Here is a 9,749-nt window from a genome sequence, read left to right as displayed (position 1 = left end):
TTTTACCTGCGTACAGCCTCTCCCAATCAACTTTTGAAAGTTCCTCCCTAATACCATCAAAATTGGCCTTGGCCCAATTTTAAATTTTAAACTTGTGGACCGGACTTACCCTTTTCCGTAACTATTTTAAAACTAATAGAATTATGATCACTGGTCCCAAATTGCTCCCCCTCAACACCTCAGTCACTTGCCCTGCCTTATTTCCCAAGAGGAGCTCAGGTTTTGCCCCTTCTCTAGTAGGGCCATCTATACATTGATTGAAAATGTTTTCTTGAACAGACTTAAATAATTCCTCTCCGTCCAAGCCCTTAACATTATGGCAGTCCCAGTGTATGTTTGGAAAGTTAAAACCCCCTACTATTACAGCCATCTGCTATTTCCCTACATATTTGCTCCTCAGTTTCCTGCCTACTGTTGGGGGGAGTGGCCTATAATACAATCCAATCAAGTGGTCACCCCCTTCTTATTTCTGACTTCCACCCATATAGCTTTGCTGGATGATCCCCTGGAATATTCTCCAAGTACTGCAATGATGTTTTCCCTCAAAACACCACTCCCCCTCCTCTCTTGCCTCCCTTTTTATCATTCACGTAGCATCTTGTTATGACCAGACCAAACCCCCCTCAAATATATCAAGGAGATAGTACAGACCCTGACTTTTTCTTATCTAAAAGATAGTGTAAGGTGCTGTGTTCCAGGTGTAATTTGATTGGTTACACTTCTTGGCTTTAAGCAAACAGACTTTATTCTTACTCTGCAGTTAAAATACAAACAAAAGGAGGAAGGATTGGTCTAATTTTAACTCTATTAGGAAACTTAACAGAATAATAGATTATTTAACTAGTAAACAGTAACTTTTCCAATATAGTAACATCCCATAAACACACCCATGGTAAAGGCAACTTCAGTAAATTTCATGCAATTCTCAGTAGAAACAACTCCAGCTTTTAGCTGTAATAGAGAGAAGAGTAACAGCTTCAAAACCCCAACAACTGCTGAAAGTTAAACTAAAAATTCTGGTTCTGTGGGAGCCTGACTCCACCCCTTCATGCTGCTTCTACTGTTCCAACTTTAAAAAAAACCAAAGGCCTCACAAGCTGTTTACTTTATTGTATTGGAACAGACCACTGTGTACCTCTGTCTCAACTTCTCCACACAAAAAAAATCTCTTAAAAGCTATAGTATCATCACAATCTGTACCTCAGAACATTGAGCTGCCAGTCCTATCCCTCCCTTGGCCAGGTTTCTGTAATACCTATGATATCCCAGTCCCATGTTCCCATCAATGCCCTGAGTTTATCTGCCTGACCTATCAGGCCTCTCGCAATGAAATAAACACAGTTTAATTCATCAGTTTTCCCTTGTTCCCTGCCATGCTCTTGTCTGCCTTGACTATTGAACTTGCTTTCTTTAACTTGTACACCAGCCTCAACTTTCTCTTTTGTCTCACTACTGCTTAGGGTCCCACCCTCCTGCCAGACTAGTTTAAAGCCTCCTGAATAGCTCCAGCAAATCTCCCCACCAGGATATTGGTCCCCCTCTAGTTCAGGTGCAACCCATCCCTCTTGTACAGGTCACTTCTGCCCCAACAGAGATCCCAGTGATCCAAAAACCTGAATCCCTGCCCCCTGCACCAGCTCCTCAGCCACACATACACCTGCCATATCCTCCTACTCGTACTAGCACGACACACTGGGTGTAATCCAGGGATCACTACCCTTAACGTACTGCTTTTTAACCTCCTGTCGAACTCCCTATATTCACTCTGCAGGACCTTATCCTTTTGTCTACCTCAGTCATTGGTACCAATGTGTACAACAACCCCCAGCTGCTCACACTCCACTTTGAGAAATTGCAACTGCTCCAAGATGTCCTTGACCCTGGCACCCAGGAGGCAACATGCCATCCTGGAGCATCACTCACAGCCACAGAAACACCTATCCGTGCCCCTGACTAGAGAGTCCCTGATCACAATTGCTCGCTTGGAATTTGCCAAGCCCTGCTTTACAACAGAGCCAGTCACAGTGCCACAGGCCTGGCTGCTGTTATACTCCCCTGAGAGGCAGTTCCTCCCCATCTTCCCACCCCACAAACAGTATCCAAAAGGGTATACCTGTTTGAGAGGGGGATAACCACAAGAGACTCCTACACTACCTGCCTCCCATCTACCTGACTGTACTTGTGGTGTGACCACTTCCCCATGACTAGTGTCTATCACACTCTCTGCTCCTTGTCTGCTCCTCAGTGTTTCCAACTGCCACTCCAACCAAACAATGCAGTCTGAGAGGAACTGCAGCCAGTCACACTTCCTGTAGACACAGTCATCCAGGACAGTCAACTGTTCCCTGATCTCCCAACTCTGGCAGGAGGAGCAGACAACTCCACTGACTGCTATCTCTGCCCCTCTAACTACAAGCAGACTTAGGGAAGAAAAAAAGTCTCATCTTATTCTTACCTTGTTGCTGCTCAACATTTTCAACAAAGCCTGGTATTCAGCTAGGCCCACTCTTACATCTAACCAGCAGCACCTCCACACAAAGCAGCCCCTTGCAAAAATGGCCAGAACAAGACATAACAATGCCTCCTTCCCACACTTGCCCAAACTCTTACGCTTAGCTCAACTCCCAGCATTTACACTCTCTTACCAGTCACTGTCTATGCTGGAAGCACTATAGGCCTTGCTTTTATAGTAAAAGGCCTGCAAGAACCAGATCTAACCAGTTTACTTTATTAGCCTAATTAGATTAAGGTAGGAGGCTGGGTCTGGGCGGGATGCTCTTCAGAGGGTTGGTGTGGACTCGATGGGCCAAATGGCCTGCTTCCACACTCTGGGGATTCTATGATTAAGTTGCCGCAGCACTAGGAGAGCTTGTTTAAACTTTCCTTAGACCTGAAAGAAAAGAAAATACAACCTTTAAATGTCTCCCCTTCCCTTATGCACAGTTTTAGATTTTAAGAATACAAAACATTAAGATTTATATTCTTAAACTACCAACAATTACATACACTTGCTGGTCGCACTCCTATGGGGATTCCATGCTGCAACCCAGAATACGAGTTACTGTCTGCCAAACTCTTTGGAGCAGGTTAGACATTAACAGCTAAGACTCCATGTTGCTAGCAATGCTTTGCTGCCCCAGAATGTGGTTGAAGTAAGTTACTGTTTGATTATACGAAGGCCATACTCTGTCACTGTGCGGATCATACAGCAATGTGTTAATCAACACCAAGAAAAGGCAAGATGGCATGGTGGCTCAGTCATTAGCGCTGCTGCAGTGCCAACAATCTGCGTTTGATTCCAGCCTCGGGCGACTGCCTACGCAGAGTTTAATATTGCACTTTAATAGTTGCAATAAAGCTTACTTTACTCTTTCTTCCAAATTCCCACGTGAGCCTAATTTGCTGCTCACTTGGTCCCTGCCTCAATCAGGCTACACTTCTCTTACTGACCGAGCATAAAACCCAGGTATTACCCATGGGGACAAAAACAAAAATTGCTGGAAAAGCTCAGCAAGTCTGGCAGCATCTGTGAAGGAGAAACGAGATGAAGGGTCACCAGACCCGAAACGTTAACTCTGATTCCTCTTCACAGGTGCTGCCAGACTTGCTGAGCTTTTCCAGCAACTTCTGTTTTTGTTTCTGATTTACAGCATCCGCAGTTCTTTCGGTTTTTGTCACCCATGGGGATAGCAAACCAGCTCCAGGGTCAGGTCCACTGGGAGTAGGAAGAGAGCATTTGTCTACATCACGATCACCTTTGAAAGGGAATGTATAGTGGTGGTGAATGACAACAGAGATTGAAAATATATTTGGGCATGCTGGATTTTTTTATGGAGTTTTATGACAATATTATGAGAAATTTGTCTTGTCTTTGATCTTCCATTCTTGATTCAGATCATTTGGGTCTTGTTGTTGGCCACCATTCTGGGTCTCATGTTACAGAGGCTGTCAGCCAGGTTAGGAGTTGTAACTGGCATGCAGTTGGCTGAAGTGTGTCGCAGGCAGTATCCCAAGGTATGTGCCAAATTTCCAAATGTCTCCATCGAAAAATGTTGCAAACGTAGAGCTGAGTGGAATGATTTTCCCAGCTTTTGACCCTGGGGAAAGTCATGATGAAAAGTGTCTCACTTCTTTGTAGTTGCATTCTCTGCTACATTGCTTGAGGTCTCGAAGTTTCTCCATGTGGGAGATTAGAACGTCTTGGCTGAATTGTTAGCTTGCACTAGTTCTTGTTCCCCAATTATCGGACTCTTGTCAGCACCGATTACCAAATGCATTGCATGCCCAGACCTCTGACCAAGGAGTCCTTGAGCAACGAGTCAGTCCTCTGGACAGGACTTGGGGCTTTCTGCAGTACAGATAGTGTCGGGGATGATTTACGAGGTGCAAACCTCATGTTTAGGGTGACACGGTGGCTCAGTGGCTAGCACTGCTGCCTCACAACGTGAAGGACCTGGGTTCAATTTCAGCCTTGGGCGACTGTCTGTGTACAGTTTGCACATTCTTGGTTTCCTCTAGGAGCTCCAGTTTCCTCCCACAGTCCAAAGATGTGCAGGTTAGGGTGAACTGGTCACGCTAAATTGACCATAGTGTCCAGGGATGTGTAGGCTAGGTGGGTTAGCCATGGGAGATGTGGGGTTACAGGGATAGGGTAGGGGGACGGTCTGGATGGGATGGTCTTTGGAGGTATGGACTCGATGGGCTGAATGACCTGCTTCCATACTGTAGGATTCTACGATTGAAGAAGTATTTAGAGGTGCACTTGTGATGCCAAAACATACAAGACTATGGGCCAAGTGCTGGAAAATTTGATTAGAATAGCTACAGGGATGGGGTGGGTCAGTGTGAAATTGATGGCCTGAATGGCCTGCTTCTGCACTGTGGGGGTTCCACATTTGTATTGCAAGGCGACAACACATGGAGCATGCAGCATGATCAGAGAGGGGACACTTAAGGTGTACTGAATGGAAAGAATCCTGAGGAAGTCCAATGGTCAGGGATCTTCTGCTCTAGTCAATAAAGAGAACTTAAGCTAGACTATCTCTGCAGCTCCACACTAGCAGTCCAAAATCTCATCCAGTCTTCAGTTGTTAATTTCCATAACCCTCCCAGTCTCCCATCTGCCAGCCTTCTCTCCAGTCTCCGCTCCATCATTTCTGGTCTCTGGGAGTGGGCAAAGTCTTGTGCTGATTCATTCTGATTGCTGTCACTGTTACACTGCCCACCTCCCATCAGGAGACCCCTGGGTGGAGGTTTCATAAATTGAGACAGATCAGTGGAAGTGATCAACCTATAACACAAGAAAGATGTCAGTGTACCCCTGACGTGCCTCCCTAATCCAGCACACCCTCAACCAGTACCCTCTGTATTTAGGAATTGTTTTGACCCGGGAAAGAGATCATCAGTATTCTCGAAAGTAACTTCTTTTCATCTCATTTTGTGTTACCAAATGCATTTCCAAGGGGTTTAAAAAAACCTGCGCTGGCACTGACAGTTCATAAATTCAATCTCTCAGCAAAGGTTTCGTAGCGAGACTGCGAGATAACAGAAATACAACCTGTATTGAGGTCTACTCAGTCCCCACACTGAGCACTGTGTCCTGTTTAGTGTCAGTCCCCACATTGAGCACTGAGACCAGTTCAGTGTCAGTCCCCACATTGAGTACTGTATCCAGTTCAGTGTCAGTGTCCACATTCAGCACTGTGTCCAGTTCAGTGTCAGTCCCCACATTGAGCACTGTGCCCAATTCAGTGTCAGTGTCCACATTGAGCACTGTGCCCAATTCAGTGTCAGTGTCCACATTGAGCACTGTATCCAGTTCAGTGTCAGTCCCCAGGTTGAGCACTGTATCCAGTTCAGTGTCAGTCCCCAGGTTGAGCACTGTATCCAGTTCAGTGTCAGTCCCCACATTGAGCACTGAGCCCAGTTCAGTGTCAGTGTCCACATTGAGAACTGTGTCCAGTTCAGTGTCAGTCCCTACATTGAGCACTGTATCCAGTTCAGTGTCAGCCCCACATTGAGTACTGTATCCAGGTCAGTGTCAGTCCCCACATTGAGCACTGTGTCCAGTTCAGTGTCAGTCCCCACATTGAGCACTGAGCCCAATTCAGTGTCAGTCCCCACATTGAGCACTGTATCCAGTTCAGTGTCAGTCCCCACATTGAGCACTGTATCCAGTTCAGTGTCAGTGTCCACATTGAGCACTGAGCCCAGTTCTGTTTTAGTCCCCACATTGAGCACTATGAGCAGGACTGGTTTATCTTTTCTCTGAACAGTTCTGCACAGCCTGACCTGCTTGTTAATTGCTACAACCAATTTTGAGTAGGTTCTCTACTTTTATGGTGAAGAATTCCTTCATATTTCTGAAGGCCATACTGGACTTGTATATCAATAGCCCTACAGTGTCCATGTGCTCATTTTAGATTGATGAGTAGGTTAGCAATGTACCACACAGGCCAACTACAGACTTCCACCCTGCAGCTCCATATAATGACCCAGCAGCATTGAGTGAATCAATATTCATCCACCTAATGAACTCAGCCACTTACACAGTTAGGTTCATTTTTAAAAACACAATGTGTGTCCAAATGTCTGTTATTTAAAACCCCTGCCCTTTATCTTTTGGGAACAAAAGTGCCTTGGAATTGCTTGCAATTTGATTCACTGTTTGTTGATGTAAGCCTGAGGCCTATCATTATAGTATTATTCCTGCTTTATTGCTTCCATTACCTGGCATTATCACAGGTTGATTGACAGTTCTAAGAGGTTATTAAGGGATTAGCTGTCTTTGATGTGGGGCTCTAAATAAGAATGTTTGTTTTTATAAGGGGTTAAATAATCGAAAGGAATGAAATGTATTGAATGTACTTTTATCCATTAGTGTTTTTCTCATATGGCAAAGTCAATAAAAGATAGTTAGAACTTTATTTTATTTCAGTGAAGCATAGATCTTGAGGTCTTCCCATTGTGGATACTGGGTGAGTTGGCATGGAGGATGCAAGGGCAAAGGGTGGCATGGGTTGGCATGCAATAGTACTAATTTAGCTTAGGGGCTATAAGGAGCTATGGGGATGAGTAAGGGGTCTGGGCTGGCATCAGTGTGAGGGACCAAAGGGGTGGGTGGGGCATGAGTTGGCATGAATGGGGCATAAGAATGGATGTTGGAGGGTTAGGGGTGAGGGGAGCTCAAGGACAAGGGTGAGGGGGCCTATTTGCTTTTATTACCCCTGGACCATCCCAGAGCACTGAGGTGAGCCTTTAAACCGACCTGCCATGGCATCCAGTGCCCTTGGTGGCTGCCTCCACACTGTTTCTGGGACTGGACCATTCACCCTCCCTTCTCCTGAGTGAAGATCTCATTAGCCAAACCTCACAACTGAAGATCTCGTTAGCCCCGTGCCCATGCCACCCGCAGTTAAGGAACCCGTAAGTCAAGCCTGTTCCTCACAAGGGGCTTGCACTGAGCCAGAAAAGTTCCCAACTTTCCATGGCCTGTCTGAGTGATGAGCACATTGACAGGAGAACAGGTTTTTTAAAAAAAAAATTGGCATCCCTTAAATAACAGTCAGATGTTACAACTTGGAGAAACGGGGCTTGGAACCTTTCTTGAATGGATGTATTAAGAGGGGCTGAATGGCCTTCCTCATTTGTAATTATCCTGTGATACATGACTATAATTTCCTGAGGATGTATTCATTGAGTTCACATTATCAACTGGATCAAATAACTAATGTTTACTGCATTACAAATGTTGCAGTTCCCTCGAATTGTTTTGTGGTTGATGGTGGAGCTGGCAATCATTGGCTCGGACATGCAGGAAGTGATTGGATCAGCCATAGCTATTAACCTGCTGTCTGTTGGAAGGTAAAGCATAAATCCATTGTGTTCCTTCCGGAGGTGCTTTATTACTGACTGTCACAGTCTGGTTGTGTTTGATCTTACCATTCCCAGGTCTTATGCTCATTTTTAACTTCATTATGGCCCAGAAAATATTGTGAGTGTCTTCCATATCCTGCACATTCACTGAAAAGCTATAGATTAATGGAAACCTATTGTGCAGAAGGAGGCTATTCGACCCCTCCGGTCCATGCTAGCCAACCAGTTTACCATCCAGCCTCATCCTACATTCCGGCTGTTGGTTGATACCTGTAGGGTTTGCTACTTCAAGGCGCATATCTAAATCATTTTTGAAAGGTTGTGAGGTTTCTTCCTCTTGCACACTGCCAGACAGTAAGTTCCAGATCCCCACCACCCTTTGGGTGAAAACATTTCCCCTCAATTCCTCTCGCGATCTCTGTCTTATCCTAAATTCATGTCTTCCTGGCTATGGGCCCCACAACCAAAGGGAATAGGTCCTTCCTATTCTCTCTATCTGGATCCCTTATTAGTTTCCCCTCAGCCTCCTCCGTTCCAGTGAAAACAGCTTCAGCCTGTCCAATCTTTACTCATATCTAAAATTCTCCAGTCCTGGCAGCATCTTGGTAAATCTCCCCTGCACCGACTCTCATGCATTCACAACTTTCTGACAGTGTGGTGACCAGAACCGCACACTATACTCCTGCTGTGGTTTAATTAGTGTGTTTTTTTTTTGCAGTTCCTGCATAGCTTCCTAGCTCTTAAATAAAGGCCAAAAGAGGCCTCAAGTCTTCTTGCCCACTGTATCTCCCTATCCAGCCACCTTCATTGATCTGCGGACTTGTACTCAAGGTCTCTGTTTTTTTTATTCATTTACAGGATGAGGGTGTTACTGGGTAGGGTAGCATTTATTGCCCATCCCTAATTGCCCAGAGGGCAGTTAAGAGTCAACCACATTGCTGTGGGTCTGGAGTCACATGTAGGCCAGACCAGGTAAGGATGGCAGTTTCCTTCCCTAAAGGACATTAGTGAACCAGATGGGTTTTTCTGATAACCCTGGGACTCTTTATTCACATTCACTCCTGTGACCGGATTTGAACCTGTGTCCACAGAACATTCTACTCTATACCGGTGAGACCAAATGTAGACTAGGTGACTGTTTTGCTGAGCATCTTCACCTGTCTCGTAACAGCCAGCTTAACCTCCCGGTCACCACCCATTTCAACTCCCCGTCTCACTCCCCCTCCGACATGTCCGTCCTTGGCCTTCTCCAGTATCACAGCGATTCACAACAACGATTTGAGGAATAACACCTTATCTTCCACCTGGGCACCCTACAGCCTGGAGGACTCAACATTGAGTTCTCCAATTTCAAATAACCTTCATATCCTTTCCAGCCCCAGCTCCTCCCTTCCATTCCACCTACTGATCCTCCCTTCCGGCCACCAACCAGATGCGTCCCCGCCATCGACCAACAAAGTTGTACCTACTACCGGTGTTCACCATCACCTCCATTCTGCTACCCCACCCCCCCCAACCTCTCTTTATCTGCAGCTCCACCTACCCCCACATTCAGTCCTGAAGAAGGGTAATCCCCGAAATGTTGACTTCCCCTTTCCTCCAGATGCTGCCTGGCCTGCTGTGTTCTTCCAGCCTCCTGTTGGTCTTCCACAGAACATTAGCTGGCTCTCTGGATTAACAGTCCAGCAGTAATACCACTCAGCCGTCGCCTCCCCTACTCTCCCCGGTAATAGACTTAAACCAGCAATCGACTGTTCCCCAGTGTTTTGCCCTCTCACAATGTCAATTTCTCCCTTCATACAAATTCACTCCAGTCTTCAATCTGTTCTGGTAATAAACTGCTTCCCTGAATAGACCCTGAAAGGTAAAGAAAG

At 45.7% G+C, this 9,749-nt stretch overlaps 1 protein-coding gene across 2 annotated transcripts in view; it reads left to right on the top strand.

The window, feature by feature from the left end:
* LOC109926225 (natural resistance-associated macrophage protein 2-like) overlaps positions 1-7,867 on the top strand; it is a 31,454-nt gene extending 23,587 nt beyond the window's left edge. For both annotated transcript variants that reach the window (XM_048619006.1, XM_048619005.1), the window contains 2 exons: positions 3,895-4,014; positions 7,757-7,867. In XM_048619006.1, the coding sequence (XP_048474963.1) occupies positions 3,895-4,014; positions 7,757-7,867 (231 nt within the window). The remainder of the gene's footprint in view (positions 1-3,894; positions 4,015-7,756) is intronic.
* The last annotated feature ends 1,882 nt before the right edge of the window (positions 7,868-9,749 follow it).

This window comes from Rhincodon typus, chromosome 41, assembly GCF_021869965.1.
Source record: "Rhincodon typus isolate 14 chromosome 41, sRhiTyp1.1, whole genome shotgun sequence".
Taxonomy (NCBI): Eukaryota; Metazoa; Chordata; class Chondrichthyes; order Orectolobiformes; family Rhincodontidae; genus Rhincodon; species Rhincodon typus.
Note: the sequence above shows the minus strand (reverse complement) of the source record. Positions and strands in the feature narration are given on the sequence as shown.